At 43.2% G+C, this 17,279-nt stretch overlaps 1 protein-coding gene across 1 annotated transcript in view; it reads left to right on the top strand.

Annotated features, from left to right (window-relative positions):
* Positions 1-17,268, top strand: part of CAPN6 (calpain 6) — a 59,405-nt gene extending 42,137 nt beyond the window's left edge. The window contains exons 9-14 of the mRNA XM_084535064.1: positions 433-625; positions 3,170-3,292; positions 4,939-5,141; positions 5,792-5,913; positions 13,013-13,149; positions 13,785-17,268. Coding sequence (XP_084391190.1) covers positions 433-625; positions 3,170-3,292; positions 4,939-5,141; positions 5,792-5,913; positions 13,013-13,149; positions 13,785-13,964 — 958 coding nt within the window. The 3' untranslated portion in view covers positions 13,965-17,268. The remainder of the gene's footprint in view (positions 1-432; positions 626-3,169; positions 3,293-4,938; positions 5,142-5,791; positions 5,914-13,012; positions 13,150-13,784) is intronic.
* Positions 17,269-17,279: the final 11 nt, after the last annotated feature.

A 17,279-nucleotide genomic window follows, 5' to 3' on the forward strand; every position in this document is an offset into this window, starting at 1 on the left:
GAGACAGGTGTAACAAGAAGGACCATAATAATGTTCTTGAGGAGTGGATAGTGCTTTGGTTGCAGATGATCTCTTCTGCCATTGCAAGTTGTAAGCTATCAAATCCGGACTGCTAGATACAACCTTTCCTTTAGGTTTAGGTCCTGCAGCTGAACAAATCCAGAGCTGACCAGACACCCTGAGGTGACAGTTTCGTTAATTCAGTTCTAAAGTAGTGTGATTGTGGCTTCACAAGTATTTCCACATGGAGAGGTCTCTAGTGAATCAGTTTGCCCACTGGAAAGCCGAGCAGTGCCTACTTTTAAATTACCATAGGATTTCATGTGTTATTTTTGCTCTTGGGGTGAATAGTGTTGATTATTTAAAAAACAAACAAACAAACAAAACCAAAACAAAAAAAAAACATGATTTTCTTGGTGTCCTGTGGAATAGGATGACGTTTGAGGACTGGTGTAAGAATTTCACTGATGTGGACATCTGCCGAATTGTGAACACTTCCTACTTCAGTATCCACAAGACCTGGGAGAAGAAAATGATGCACGGGGCTTGGGCAAAGAGCTCAGAGCCCCTGCTAAATCGCTGCGGTGGATGCTTTGATAACAAGACCTTCCTTCAGAATCCCCAGGTGGGAGTCTCTTCAATCTCATCCTAGCTCTAACTATTAAGCTATTCAGGTTTTCTCTTCACCCATTCTTATGTAATTTCTCACTTTCCTTCCCCTCTCAGTGGGGGTATATTTTCAACTCAGTGCATGAAAATTCAGACACAAAACCCTGGCTACTGCCAGAGAGATCTGGCACCTACTTTAGTTACTGTTTTAGTTACTGCTTTAGTTACTGTTTTGAAAACTGACCTTTCCATTCTCTCGTAACTCACTACATATCTTAGATTCATTAAAGATGTTCCTTTGTCTGCTTCTCTGCACTTATGGGAAGTTTCTGTCAGCACCCCTGAATTTTCATAGCAGGATATTGGAGAACTGCAGCCTTTGCTGTTTGGACTGGGAGCAATGTCAGACTCCAAACTCATCCTGTCATTTTTGCGTAGATGGAGAAGCAGTTATTTACTCCTCTGTCTTATGTCAGTGCCTCCTTTCCAGAAGGTGATTTTGTTCAGATATTCCCACGTATGATTCTGGACGTATTTCAAATGCTTGTCTGGGTCTCATTTGTAAGTGTTTAGCTGCCACAGAGAACAAAATATGCATGTTATGGCTGAGTACAGCACCTGATGCAATGGAAGCTTTTATTCCAGTTGTCTTCAGGATGGTTGATTAAAAGGCTCTTAATAGCAGTGCTGGAACACACTTGTGTTACCTTGGGGCCATTACAAGTAACTATGGCACGTGTAAGGCACCCTAAGGTTCAGCTTAGTGTTACAGTTAGGGTTATGCTTAGTGGTGTTTGGAGAGAAGGCGCAGAGTCCTGTTGTGTGTGGGGTTGCGTAAAGGCTCCCAGAGGGAGTTCAGGTGTACCCAAAGGCTTCCCTTGGGAGCATTTTTTGATGGTCTCACATCTATCTGCTCTACCTCTCCCTGACTGACATTGAAGCCTCCTTGAAGTTCATCTGTACCGAGAGGAACTGTGACACTTCAATTCCTATTAAAATAAGAGAATTTAAGCCAAGTATAAATGTATTCCTACAGCCACCTGTTGATTTTCAAGTTGCTACCCCTTAGGACAGCTGAAATGTCATCAGATGAAAGATAATCACAGTTGCACACTTCTCATCAGACCAAGAGAGCTCTCTTGCACTCTCACATTTCCATTTCCACACCTCCGTTTGCTCTGGGACATCCTGGGCTGTCTGACAAGGTAACACTGCATACAGTTCAACAAGGGACAAGAATAAAAATGTGCTGCATGTTTTTATCTGAATTTTTAGATTCCCACTGCAGAGTCTCTTTACAGCCCCTAGGACTCCCTCTTACAGGGTCCTGTGCTTTCTCTGCCTCAGTGTTAATACAGCACACAGAGAAGTGTACAGGCACTGAGTTTGCACCATGTAACAGCCAGCTCACAGTAGCAGGCAGTAGGTGCGTAAGAGGCTGATCTGTACTGTACATCCTAGGAACAATTAATGAAGTCCAGAGGCTCAGGAAGGTATTGATTTTCTTTCCAAAATGGCTGTGCTTCAGCCAGCGCTGGCAGAGGTCAGTGCCTCTGTGTGTGTGTGTGTGAAACTGCCTGAGATGGTGAGGGCTAGTGGTGAGAAATGGGAAGGATGGTGCCTTATTCTGCAGAGCTCTAACCACAGAGGGATGTGAAGTCATTACAGGGGATGATTCCACAACAGTAACCAAGGCAGTCTCAGTACCTGTCTCAGAGCAGAGCGGATTTCATCATCTCTTGGAGGAGCAGGGAGTTTAACCACTGCTGAGATTTCTCTCCATGCTAGTCAGAGAATTTCAGCTTAAATCAGGGTGTGTGGTGTACGTAGTACCCAGCTGTGCACCACTGCAGTTTTATGCTTTTACTTATTTGCTTCACATTCAAAAGTATTTGAGAATGGAAATTCAGTTAGATTGACCAGCATCTGCCTATACTTAGCATAAATACCACCCTCTTCCTTTCCACTGCTTCTAACAACTTTGATTTGCCCCCTGTATGCAAGAAAAAAGTAAAATCCAAATGAGTCTCTAAGAGTGAATGAATTTACATGTTTAATTCTTAGATAGAGTAGATTCAGTGAAAAAAAAACAACTAGTATTTGGAAGACTCCTTCGTTTGCAGGTCACTTATAAAGACGATATTTGAAAGTCACTGGCCCTGGTTAGATATTCAAGTTGAAAGAAGAATCCAGAATGATCAAAGACCCTATCCAGAGTCTGTTGGTTTATTTTTTTATCTTACTTCTGATTTATGTATATCTAAATAAAAGATAGTCTTTTGCTTTCACAGCAGTTGTTCTCTTCTACTGCCTCAACAGTTATTTTGTAATTTGTCTCATGTTGTTCTGTTAGGCGACTTACCTGTGTTTTTTTTTTTTTTCTTTTATTATTATTAATAATTTTCAGCTGTGAATTGCTGAAAATATCTGATATGCAGAACTTTCCTCCTACCCACAAATGCATTTTCAGTTTCTTCCTTTGTATGTATATATTTCCTTGGTGATGGTTTCATTTTCAGTCTCCTAAGGAATTAACAGCTTGCCTTCTCTCTGGTACTAGTACATCTTTGATGTTAAGAAGACGGAGGACAAAGTGTTGGTCTCATTGCAACAGGAGGATCGGCGCAGGTACAAGAAAGAAGGGAAAGGAGAAAACATCATAATTGGCTTTGAAATATTCAAGGTAGGCAGCCATCTGCAGTACTGGTTCAGAGTTTGCTCAGCAATCTGGCTTCATTCTGGCAAATGAGGTATTTGGCAGATAGAGGCATGGTTATCACGGAAGGGTCTGGCTCTCCTCTCCACATGGGTTTTGCATGTATACTGCGTTGTCACCAGAGCTGACAGTGGACAGACTATCTGAACGATATTAAATTTAGTTCAATTCAAACTGTATTTGAACTAAAGGAACATAAATCATTATTCCTTATTGCAAAAGAATTTTAAGTGCTTTTCCTTATTCCAAGCTTTGAGGAGACAGACTGTATTTTCATAAAAAAGAATATTAACTCTCGATACATGGGGATACATTCTCCTCTCGCTGGAGGCTCCTGCCTGAATTTCATCAGCAAATACAGCCAAGTGAATGAGTTTTAAAAGTCTGCAGTTTTTCTTTTCTGACCCAGAAAGGCCAAAAGAATCAAGAGTGATTTCAGAAGCTGGAGTGGTGAGTAGGAAATGAGCATATATGAAAGGGAGCCAAAGGGATCCCAAACAGTAATTTAATTGCACTCACAGGGCAAACTGTGTAAAATGAAAACACAAGAACCAAAAGAAGCAGGAAAGCAAGAGAAACTGCTATGTGTCTGCTTTTTCATTGTGGACTGGGATTATTTTGTAACCTCTTTAACTAGTGGGGTTGCACTGAGACTATGGCCCTACATCAGAAAACAGTCAATTTTTAAGTCAGTTGGAGCTGTTGACACTCATATGTTTGACAATCACCTGTTAAGCAAATAATATTGATAAGTGTTGATACAGAAAGTAGATTAATCTACCTGTGCCTTTGTCATGTCTATCCTTATATCTAATTACTAAGAAGGCTTGAAAAAGAAATTGCATCTTTGGAAAAGTGTCAGTACTCTATCTTTTATTTCTGTTCAATAATTTGCTATTTCAGAAAAGTTCTAAACCACCAGACTCATTAGCATGGCTGAGGGTCTTCGTGAGGCCATGGCCTAAATAATCAGAAGACAAAATACCGCAAAAGAACATAGAGTGGCCATTGCTTACAGGAGAATAGGTTAATGTTTTAACTGTGCTGTGGCAAACAGTAGTTGCCTGAAGAGCATGTTAATAGAGGGTGAAAATATGGCTGTGTGCATCAGTTCAAATGCCCTAGATTAAGAGCCTGCTATGTAGGGCTGGAATGCTCTGTCTCACATGTGGAGTACTACATGCTGGAGAAAGCAGGCGGATGAATCTCATCGTCCTCTAAGACGGCAGCGTAGCTTAGCAGATGGAGTCTGGAGTGTGTGTGCATCTCTGCAAATATTCAAAACTCTGCAGTAGCATTACGTCTCTGCTAGTGGGTGCGTGTCTTTGCCTGTCCCAGACTGTCACCTCCACTTAAGGATATACACGTATACACCAATACAGTGAAGTGCAGAAAAGCACTGCTTGGGAGCCTGTGTGGGCTAGCAGTTGGAGCACTCGGTTGTCCATCAGGACCATGTCCATGTCATAATTTCAGTGGTTAAATGATTTGCCTTTATGGTACGTTGTCTTTTCTACCCATAAAAGGCTGTGTGCTATGCAAGGAAAAGTCCTGCCTGCTGTCTCTTGATAATCCCTCCTTCAATCAATCCCTTTACTGCTCTGTGGCTGTAGGTAGAGGATAACAGAAGCTATCGACTACACAAGCTGACCGTGCAGGAGAGAGTGGCCACATCTCCATATATCAACACACGCACCGTGTTCTTGAAAAGGATCCTTAAGCAAGGCCGCTACGTCCTTATCCCAACTACATATCTTCCTGGCATCACCACCAAGTTTATCCTGAGACTCTTCACAGATGTGCCGTCAAAACTCAGGTACTTTGCGCTCACAGCTGTGTGAGATCTTCCTTTGCCTGTATTGGCTGCACCTCCTCAGAAATGGCTGCCTGGTTGCCCTCAAGTGTCCTTGACTCACTAGCAGGTATTGCTGCGCAACTCCAGAATTAGGCCTTTGAGATGGTCAGGGTCACCTCCAAGAATCTCCAGATGGCTCACTGGGATTTGTGTGTGCTCAGGACATTTTTGCTTAGAGACCCAAGGACAACTGAGTCTGGGACTTTTGACCTTTTAGTCGGGTTTCTGTAGTTGCCTCAAGTTCTAGATCAGAACCCTGAGCACTGGTTGTTGCTGTTACAGTTGATACAATTTGTCTTTACCCAATCTCATTTGAAACTAGGGGTTATTTGTGAAGGCAGAACTACTGCTTGCTGAAATCAGACCCACTGAATATCTGTCTTGCTTTGAAATTTTTTTCCATGTTTCAGATTTTTTTTTTCCGGCTACGTTTGTGTAACTGTTAAACAAGGGATGCTATACATTTGGTTTGCTTTGATTTTATTTTTGTAAGTGTTACTTCTGTATAACAAACTCGAACAAATCTCAAGTTCTGAAAAGGCCAAAATTATGCAACTATTGATAGTTTGCTTGACATTCATTGCTTCAATTGCTTTGCTTTGATTTTTCAGAGAGCTGACAGACGATAAACCTAAAATGACATGTTGGAGTCTTCTTTGTGGCTATCCACGGAGAATCACCCAAATCAAAATTCACTCTGCAGAAGGTTTACAGAAGCAAGATAGATCAGGTGGTAAGTGTAAAGCGAGTCTAGAAGAGTGGAAAGAGCTTCATCAGTCCTCCAAAGCTGACTTAAATAGGCATGGAAGCACTTAGAAGTTATCCAAACAAACTGAAGGTTTGTGGGAATTTTTTGCAACTCATTGTAAAATCTTCTCAAAAGGAGAGCTCGGATTAATAAGATGATGTAAAACAGCAAGAGTCATGTGTCATCTATGCTGGTCAAGAGCGATAATAGTAGCGAGACTCTTGTGAGAAGCTTTTTGTAGGGGTTGGTAAGAAATTGGCCTTTCAGGGACATCTGTTTTCTAAGTTTAAAACATGCAGGGAGACAGCTGAATAGCACAGACTCTTGTGGTGTATTTCAAGACCTTCAGAGCACTTTGCTCTTCATTACCATAGGCATAATAGCACTTCAGGGAGGAAATTATGGTATTCAAATAACCCTTTCCAGTTAGGTAAACTAAGAGAGGGAGAGGTTAAATGACAAGTGCTGGACTGTCTGTCTACATGTCAAAGGAAATGTCCTGAAATAGAAACGCTAAAATGTCTTTATGGCACTTGATGTTGACAGTTAATTTGGAAACTTGTCCAGTTGTTATTTGCTTCCTCATTTTCTACTCCCACTCTCCATATGTCAGCCTTCACTTTCCATGGCCGGCAGAATAGAAAAAGTCAGACACATCCAGCAGTAAGTGATTGATAGGAGGGAAAGCAAAGGGGCAGAGATACTACAGGAATCTTGGAAGAGGAAACTGAAGAGTCTGCTGAAACATTGGCTGTGTTTGCTCCAGATAACTATTCATCTCTCTTTACTTTAAGATGTGGAACTCAGTTTCGTTAACTCCTTGTGGTAGAGAAGTCATTAGACTTAGAGTTGTAGTACAGTTCGTCTTCAGCCTCGTGAAGCAGCTGTAAAATTTCTCCTACCAGATGGCTGCGATTTGGTTGCAGTTTCCTTTTCATAGTTGTTCTTGGCACCAACCAAACAGTGAGTGAATCCACTTTTCACCGTGCAAGACCCATTAACTCTGTTAAGAGTTAACATTCCTGTCCCTCTAAGGGGGACAAGAATGTTAGAGGGAAGAGACATAGAAATTGCTTTAGTTCATTTTTCTTGTTACTTCTCTTGAAAAACACGAGATACAAACACCTCAATTAAATAAGCACTGTAATTCCACAGTCTCAGAAAGGCAGGATGAGTGGACGAGACTGGAGGGGCTATCTGTGAAGGAAATAGCAGAGCAGTGCTTTGAAAAGAGGCAGTGTGTCCTTGTTCTTGCCCTAAGAAGGACATTTTCATTTTTAAGGATTTTTTTTTCTCTGTTTAAAATTCCTTGAAGATTTTTCTCTAACCTTCCCTGCAATCAAGCAATTAAAGCCAATTCTCCTCCCTTAGCATTTCACAATCCTTAGCACAATTACAATCTCGACAAGGTCATTAAAAACAATTGCCTACAGCTGCCAAAGAGCAAGCTTCATCCTGGAGAACATTGTTGGATTGAGTGCACTGTGACACAGAGCTCAGGAATATACAAATGAAACTTAAAAACAACATGTGAGAGATACTCTAAAGAACAGCACACCCCAAAATACCTTTAGGACTCAGTGCTACCACACATATTCAGGTTGAGCAGAAGCATCTTCAGCACCCAGTGCTGGACTTCCGATTACCCTGACAAAACTGAAGAGGTAACCTGTTGTGGGAAGAACTGTACATAGGAAATGGACTCATGGATTTTCTCTTTAAACATAAGCAAAATTTGAACACAAAACCTAAGTGTATCTTATTGTTTGTCTTTGAGTAAATCTTCACCAACAAAGTTAAAATATTTTCCTTTTGTGTCGAGGGAAAGCTTTTAGTAAAAGCTTTTGTTTTTATTTCTTTTCTTTCTGTGGTACCAAATCCCATCTCTTCATAGGGCACTGAAGATGCCCTAGGAAAGCTGAGATGCCATAGGAAAGCTGAGATGATTCACTCCAGCAGCTTCCCTATTGTCTTGAGTTCTTCTGAATGTTTCTTAAAAGCATTGTTTTTTCTATAAGTATCTCCATCTCACAGGGTACATTGATAGATTGTTTTACAGAATGGCACTTCTTATAGCAGCTTTAGACAAATGGAGTTGGTAGAGTGCATAAATAAGAAAATCATGAAGCCAAATGTGCACATTTGTGCTACACGATAAAAGCAAGCTGTGCAGTGACAAGGCTAACACCCATAACTGGCACTCTGCCTTCTAAGGGCGCCTTGCTGGGAAGCTTGGCAAAGTTCCTGATTGATACTAGTGCCCATTTTTGGTAATGTGAAAAGCTGGATATAGCACATATTTCTCTTCTTTGGTGTTTTCTGGTGTTGTTGTTTGTTTGTTTGTATTTTAGATTAAAAACATTGTATATAGAAATTCACCAGAGCACACTGTATGGCTGGGTTGTAAATACACAGTAGGAAGTGATGTGTCAATGTGTGACATTAAATATCCCATATTCTGCGATTGTGTCCTAACACTGCCACAAAATAATTCATTATCATCTCTCATCTCCTTGGCTTCTTTCTCTCTGAGCTTAGGGATATGGTTTAGTGGGGATTGTTAGCGTTAGGTAGAGGTTGGACTCAATGATCTTGAGGTCTCTTCCAACCTAGAAATTCTGTGATTCTGTGATTCTGTGACTTTTCCGAATCCACGTCTGGATGCTTTCCCATGCTTATCTCAAGGAGAAATAGCAGCCAGGTATTCAAAAAAGACTTATTTGCATTGGGATCCCAAATCAGCTATCTCACAAGTGAGTTTAGACCTCAGTCACGTGGATAGTTACCAAATTGCAGCTTTACCTGCCACCAGGACCATTTCCTGATGTGAACTAGACTTAAATCAGCAGCAGCCTCCCGTCTAGTAGGTACTGTGAGATGAGGGAAAAGGCCACATGGCAACTCCCATTGGGAGCGACAAGGAGAGGTTTCCCTTCAGGTTAGGCACAGTCAATGTTTATTCAAGTAGAAAATGGGGAGATTAAGTGGTAGTCTTTGCTGCTAAGAGGGCCTCACACACAGGTTTCTCATTTTCTGACTGCAAAGGTTGATAGCAACTTGTTTCCATGTGAGCTGCTGTGTCAGATTATCCCCACTGTGCTTTTCACAAGGGTTTCTTGATTTCTCGATCTACTGATCTGCAGCATCTCAGCTCTCAAGCTGCTGCTTTTCTTCTGCTCAATCTGTCATCAGTCAGCTGTATTCCCCCTTGTCCAGCTCCCTGCTTGATTTGTGTGAAGCATCGCTATCATCCCTCAGCACAACAAGAAGACAGAACTTGATGATAACGAAGGAAGGTGTATTTCTTTCTAGAGCCTGTGAGAATTCAGACATCTCATTACATTTCTGTTACAAACTGTCCTGAAAACACCAGAATATCTTTATACTCTGACACTGGTGTATGTGGCTGTGTAAAGTAAGAGGAACCCGAACACCTTTTGTTGATGTATCTTGGATAGAGGGAGCTTAGACTTAAATGAACTGTTCATCACATAAGCCCGTCGCTGTCATCTGAGAGTTGCACACAACTTTCTGAGCAACTCCTGGAGGAGAATGAAGATTGCACAGCAAGTACACACCCAGCCCGGCTCATAAACTGGTTGTCATCAGAACCCTGCTCCCTGACAGAGAAAGGTTGTTTAATCTCTACTTTAAATGTTTATTTGAAAGCTCTTCCTTGCTGCTGTCTGTGATCCATTGTCCCGTCTGGAAAAAGTAACGGATGGTTTGCTGTTGACAAGAGTAACAGATGACTCTAGCTGCCTAGAATCAGTGCATATGGGCTGCTTCTCTTAGAAGTACCTCTCTCTGAGTTAGCTTGTGCTGAAGTTGATCCAGCTATCTGCGAGCCAAGTACGGTGGCAGGTTTGCAAGAAGATGGGGAAGTGCTGTGCACTTCTTCTCTCTCACATTCCCAAGTCTGTTTTAAAAATTGCTCTTGCTACTGTCTGTCACACTCTATTCCTAACAGTTTATCTTCCGGAACAAATCGTCTTTTGCATTAAGTTTTTCCACTGGAATTCCAGGCTGAATTCACACGTTTAATTGCATTTCGCTATTTCTTTTCTAAGCTAGGTATTGTGATCCCTGGTACATGACATTCCTGGTAAGGGGAGTATCTGGTGCCTTTAATGGCGGTTGCCCTGGGAGCAGTCTGAGAAAATAGAAGGAAGGAGAGGGCAAAAAGCAGCTGGTAAATATTCAGCAAAAGCACAAGAAAGGAAAGGGAGAGAAAATGGAGGAGGCAGGGAGGGAGGAAATTTGCCGATACCGGAAGAAATATTCCCATTTATTATCAGTACTGCAGGAGAAGCTAAAAGGCATCACCTGAAAAAAGACTCAACTGCAGAAGGCAGAACAACTTGTAATTTTCAAGGCAGCCCTCATGTCTCAGCACTGTCTGCTGTGTTTGGCCCACGTCTTTTTCTAGTGACTGGGTTTGTCATCGTGCTTGGTATACCCGTAGGAGCAGTCTGTCTGGAGAAGAGCAGGAACGTCTATGAGAACTTTTTCTCCAGAAAGCCTTTTGTGTTATGTACAGTGCTGAATGATGTGGATGTTAGAGCTTTAGTCCAAATCTTCCCCTTCACTCCCTGCCAAAAAATATGTTAGCCTTAGATAACTGTGCATAGATTTCTTTAAGTCTTAGAAATGTTAGGACAACTGTCATTACTGCTCATGTGTTTCTGGTCTTCACAGATTGCAGCTTTTTCTTGTGCTATTCTTCCCTACAAATTCTCAATACAGCATCGTGGCCGTAGGAGCGAGATGGAACAGCTGCTTATGCAGGTGCTGTTCATGCACCTTGTGGTGCTCACGGCACAGCTTGAATCACGTGTAACTGAGAACTGAACCGAGTCCTCCTTTCTCTGCCAGAACAGTTGCCAGAGTAGCAGCTCCAGTTGTTTCACTGCTCAGCTTATGGTGAATGCTAGGATATTGCTTTTCCACATTAGTAGCCCTTTCTGCGCTGTCATCATCCTGTACATAAACCAGGCATGGAGCTGCAAAGAACTGGACCAACTGTGGCTGAGAACACCTCTTGTTCCATCCCACATGTGCAGCTCTCCCATTTCTGACTTCTTCTTCTGGGCTTGAAGCCAGCCCTCCTAATACAACTATACTCCTAATACAGCAATGTGATCGTGAGGGCGTGCTGTGCAGGTACCATTCGTGTCCCTCTTCTACCTCCCTCATTTTTTCCATCTCGTTCCTGAGAATGTAAATGTTTCTTTTAAACATCTTTCCTTTTCCTTTATAAGTCTTTTCATTAATAGTTTCTCAGTCCAGCAAATTTACCTGTTAACTCTTAAAGCCCAACAATTTCCCCACCACTTCTTATCCTCTGTGTCTCTTTATTACTGTTAATAACGAGATGTTGCTTTGCTCTTAGCCTGTGGCTGTCTCAGGCAAGACCCCTTTTTATTCAGATCTCTTTTCCAAATCTCTTTGCAGAGGGTGGAGCTCTTCCATCACTGATTACACAGCGTGGTGCTGCCTCGTGCCCCAGAGCTAAATCCACACGTTCAGTGACACAGAAAGTAATTGCCTACCAGAAAAGCCAAGGCATCGCTACCTGCTGTAGGAAGTGTGATATGTTGTCAGGGTAACAGGCCTGCCACGTGTCTGGCCAGGTGTAATCACAGCACAACATACGGAAAAATCTTTTTCCTTCTCATCAGTGGAAGGAGCTCCTTCTGTTTTGGATGTAGCTGTTATGTGGTTTCTTGTGTGAGTTGTTAGTATCTGTTCCTGTAAGCGAGTGATGTATTTGAGGAAAATCATATGGGGAATAAATTGTTTGAAAATGAAAGCTGCCTTAAAATCGTGCTGCCGTATGGCTGTCATTCCAGTGGTGGCATTTTCAAGTAGATGGGGGATAGAACGTGTGTAAGAAACGATCACGAGTCTGACTTGCACTTACGCACGCTCAGTTACTTTATTTAAAATCCGTATCACAAAAGTAGAAAGGGGTGGGAAAAATAGATATGCTGTTGTTAACACTAGGAATAGATAGAAATACAAAAAAAAAAAAAAAAAAAAAGTAGTGCCTGTGTTTAATTCGAGTTAATTATAAAGTGGAGTGGTCTGTTCCATTCCAGGGTATGGGCAAGTTTTTTTCCAGATCAGTTCTTGCTCCCCATTAGAATTGAAAGAAAACATCATTTATAACAAACTGGAAATGTTCAAGGTAAAAACAACAAAGCATTTCTAGAAAATGTTGACTTTTCTCAGTGGGTTACATATGATTAAAGTGTAATTTAAAATATTAACTGGGACCTATGATAGATACAAATATATTATAGTAATTTAAACTCTAAAATAACATAGACCCAAATGACAGAACCAAAGAAATTTTATCAGGTTCATGGGAATTAAATGAGAAACTGTGGAGGACTTGCTTTGACAGTTTCCTACAGAAAATGTTGTTGCAACCAGTGCACTCCTATGGGTTTTGACAATATTTTATTTTTTGGAAGAGCACCTGCTTCATGAAAATTACCTCCTAACATTAATGCTCATATCAGGATGCAGTAGACAGCATTTTCAAGCTAGGCACTCTAAAACTAGGCACTGAGATGTTCACTCAGTGATCTAAAAGCAGTTCTGTGCAGTTCCTGTCCTTGTCCTCCTTAGGAATTGTGGATGATGAAAAGTTTTGACCTTCTGTTTTGACCCAGGAGCCCGAACTACAAATCAGATTACATAGGTGCAGATGCATTTTGGCTCTTATGTCTTGAGCAGCATCAGGGAGTTCACTTGGAAGACTTTGTTAGATGAGCCAGGAGGATGGACAGCAAGCGGATATGGGAAGATTGCAATCCCAACCAAAGAGTGAGCTGGTTTCTTGGCAAATGGTGCTCAGTTTCCAGCTCCGAGCATCTAGTTGTTACTGACATAAATGAGGTATTTCACCTCAGCCAGTTAGGAAACCAGCCGTGTGGATGTGATGTGCTCTGCTGTCCTGTTCCCATGCTTATTAGCAGTGGTGATGCCAGGCCCAGGAGGACATTGCTCCTGCTGGGTTTCTGGGGAGGTCTCAGCTGCCATTCTGTGTCCTAATGGCCGTGCTGCTGTGTTCTAGGAGCAGACCCCTACGTGCTTGTCAAGTGTGAGAACCAGAAAGTGCGCTCCCCTGTACAGCACGATACTACCAGTGCCGTCTTCAACACACAAGTGATTTTCTACAGGAAGAACATCGACAGTCCCGTCATTGTCCAGGTGAGACAAACCACATGGGGCGGGCTGCCAGAGACAGGCAGGGGAGCACAACGCTGTCACTGGTCTGAATGGCGTGATGGGTGTGGATTCTTCCTTCACATGACTGATAACCAGGATAAAAGTGTGAGAACCGCTGCCCCCCTTACTGTCCTGATGCTGTTTAGCTGCTCAACTGATTCTCTAGCCCCGGTCTTTTCCATAGAACAGCGACTTAAGGAGCACTCTGGCAGAGTGAACCTAGCTCTAACACAGAGGAAAAGTGCTGTAGACACCACAGAGGTGAGCACAAGCAGGCAGAGTGGCACAGACAGGCAGACTGGGTAGATTTTTTACTGCTGATGAGTTCAAACCAGTAATTTTTACTCCTCTTCTAGGCACGCTGTGACCTAGAAAGCAATAAGCTGCAATAAGCTGCATTTAGCTCCTTATTTGCATAGCATATGTAAATGAGCATGCAAATCCAGAATTTCCCACATGCTCACTAGACAATTAGCTAAATTTAGATTTACGCCCCCTCCTCACTGCTCTTCCAAGGGGTTAATGAGAGTGACCTTCCTCCAGCACAGCCATTTTGAGTAAAGTGTGAAAGAGGAGCAGTGCTTCAGCTGGGGTTATTTCTGTCCCCTTGTCTCTAGGTCTGGAACAGCAACATCTTGTGTGACCAGTTCCTTGGACAGGCGCTGCTGGCAGCTTCACCCAGTGACCCCAAAGAGCAGACTCTGCAGCTCCAAGGGAGAGGCAGCCAAGAAGCCGACGAGGTGCCAGGTCACATCACCGTCAAGGTTTTTTCCAGCGATGACCTCGTAGAGCTATGAATACCAAAGCCCTGCAGAACCAGACAGAGCTGTCACCTCGAAGCAGGGGGGCTTGTCTGTGCTTTCTGTGTGAATGACTTGGAAGCAAAGGTTGCACATAATCACAGTCGCTTTAAAAAGAAATAGTCCTCTAAAACTCTCCATTATCACAGGTAATGGGGGGAGAGGCTTTTAAAGGGAGAAAAATATATTTATGCATATACATATATATGTTCATGGTACAGCAAGCACAATAAAAGAGGGGCCAAACTAACTGTCAGCAGATGAGCTCATTAAGACATGAGCTCACGACCATCTTCCCCAGCAGCATCCTTCAGGAGCTTGTGACACATAAGCTGGAAGCACACGTGACAGTCCCCACAGGTTCCCAGCACGTCACTATCTGCTCTCAGCAGTGGGACTGCAGGCAGGATGGCTGCATCTCCGGGGCCACGTGCCAGCAGGTTGGTGAGCTCTGAGCACAAGGTTGACTCGCATGGCGCAGTCCTTGTTCACTGCCAGACTTTTTTTTTTTTTTTTTTGAGCTTTGATTGGAAATTTTTCCCCTTTACAGAGATTTTTTTTTGATGAATTTCACTGTTATTGCTACAGATCAGATATTTCTGTTCCTTGGCTAAAATGTCGTTACTCAAGGAGTTCTGGCATTAGGTCTTAAGACCAGGCATGCCATGGCAACATTAAAATAGAGGGGCATGTCTTGCAGTGACATGTTTGCCTGTACAGAGGCTCTCTTAATATTCCTCTATTCTCTACCCCAAGCTGGTGACTCACAAATTGATATATTTAATCAAGGGAAGGACATTTCACAATTCAGCTGTGGCTTTGCCCAGAGGCCAAATTCAGTAATGGGAGCCCCCTTGCTAAGGAGACTGTGTTTAATCCACACAATGCTAAAATGGAATAACACTCCTTTTGCCTCATTAGATGTGATGAGTAGCACCAGATACAAAGAGGGCAAAATTAGCTCATGGCAAGGATGGGTGTGTCAAACAAAGATACCATGCTGTGGCAGGTATTAGTTTTTCTCTCTTAAAATTTTGCATAGGTTTATTCCTGATAGAGGTGGCATCTTTGATAAAACTTAACTTGCATATGGTGGAGGACAGGTATTGTTCAGATTTTCTTCAAAGCAGGGTTTGGGTACAAACTTCCTTTTAACTTTTGCACATAGCCTGGCAGTAGGGTTTCTTCAGGGCAGCCGCTTCTGTGCTGTCAGGCTGTGCAGTGATTGTGGCAGTATAAAGAGGCTCACTGTGTCAGACCTCTCAGAAATGGATTTTATATGGTTGCAAATTTTGGTCTTGAAAGTGAAGCTGACTATTCTGCCTTTTGTACAGCCAGGGAACTTGGATTTCTCTGTACCTCATAACCACTTCAGTCATTTTGTGCCATTTTTATAATTTATAAAATGCCACCCAGTAGAGTTAATGTTTTCACAAAAGGTTTTGAAGTCTCCTCAGGGCTCCAAAAGGATCATTGCTGTGGGAGGAAAATGATTTGTCTGACATGTTTGGGCTGGAATGTAAGGCTATGAATGATATAATACCACCATCAGCTTAGTTGCATGTACCAAGTACCTAATTCCAGCTCTCTTTTTAAATAGCTTGGGCTCAAGCCATTTTGCACTCAGAGCATTTGTCAGCTGGGAACTACACGTGGTTGGCAGCCCCACAGGCAAGTGTAATTCTCTGTAAACTCCTGGCTTTAGAGTTGCTTACTCTCAGATACCATTGTAAAGTGCATTTCTTTAAAAAAAAAAAAAAAAAAGCATGAAGTTTCTCACACAGACCAGGCCTCGAGCAAGACACACAGGGAGCTGCAACTCAGTCTGGGCTGTCCTACCACCGCATTACGACCTGTTTACCTCATGTTTCCTCACATGCTATTTTTTTCTGTGGTAACTCTGCCTCTGGATGGCATGGTGTGAGGGGTGACTGCAGCACATCAGGCACACCTTGCCCCAGGACAGCAGAGCTGTTGCAGGCCTCACCTTGCTGTGGCGTTCAGAAGGGTTCAAGCCCCATGCAGTGAATCACAGGGCAGCAGGGTGAGCAGGGGAGCACGCTAAGGCAAAGCAGAATCGGTCACGTTGTATAACCCCCTTTTCAGACAGACGTTTTTCCAGGGGCAGTTCCTTATGAGATGGGTGCAGTAAGGAGGGATTGGCTTGACAAGCTGATTGATTTGGGTCAGTGTTCAGCCTGAAGAAGGTTCCTGTCAGAGCCAGCACCCAGCATGGCCAGGCTGCTTACCCCTCTGTGAAACAACTCAGCCTGCACTCAGCCAGAGGCTTATGCCTCCCTGCTGCAGTACTTGTCTGAGAGAGACTGCTTGCCTGAGCTCATCGAGAGCACAAAGCCATCTCACCTCCTAGCTCGAGGGGCATCGCTTGGCTGTTTGCTGCAAGCCCCATAGCCCTGGTCTCCAGCTCCCAGCACCACCACCCTGTGCCAGCATCTGAGAGCTGTCCCCAGCATCAGTGAGACAGAGGGAGCCTGACCAGCAATTCTTTGTTGTATATGGCTGACTGACAAGGCAGGGAGTCAGGTGGAGTGAGTAGATGTGGACATTTTTAGACTTTGATAATTATGGCAGCTCAAGACACCCCTGTGTAGCACAGGGGCAGAGGACCTTACAACACCACTGCTGCTCAGGCTGGAAAAAGAGCTCTGTTAACTTGGCTTTGCCTGAAGGTAGCCCAGACCCAGACCTGTAGCTGTGAACCACCTGAGCAATGCTGATACCAAGGAGCTTTTCTGTACTTCTACAGTTATTGATGTTTGGAAGTAGTTGGAGCAGGCAGGATTTGCCCACCAGCAGGAGCTGATTCACCTCAGGCACTGGCATTGCTGATTTCCAGAGGCATCTACTGCTCCCTCTGCCCCAGCGTGTGGGAGATGGCAGCGATCCCAAGGGAGGCCAGGCCAGGAGCAGGTTGAAAGGGGACCCGCTGCTGGGCAAGGGCCAGCACCCACTGCTCAAGGGGCTCCTCCTGTTGTACATCTTGCCACACACTGTGTCTTACGTGGAGGGTAAGTGAGGTATGTGTGAGATAACAATTGCTTTTTCAGACAGATACAGGAATATAAGATCACACATTACTGGAGCTGGGCAGTATTTTTCAGTGGGAAAACGAAGGTGTTTGCTTTTGTGCTGGCTGCATTTTTATGCACTCAGGCCACCTTCAGCAGCGGGTTTTGCCTCCCCCTCAATTAAAAGAGAGGGAAGTAGTCTGAAAATGTTTCATTTCAACCTTTATTTTTCAATACGAAGAGATTTAAATAAAAGGTTAACAAAAGAAAAACGCGTCAATGT

Source organism: Aythya ferina, assembly GCF_964211825.1.
Source record: "Aythya ferina genome assembly, chromosome: 13".
NCBI lineage: Eukaryota > Metazoa > Chordata > Aves > Anseriformes > Anatidae > Aythya > Aythya ferina.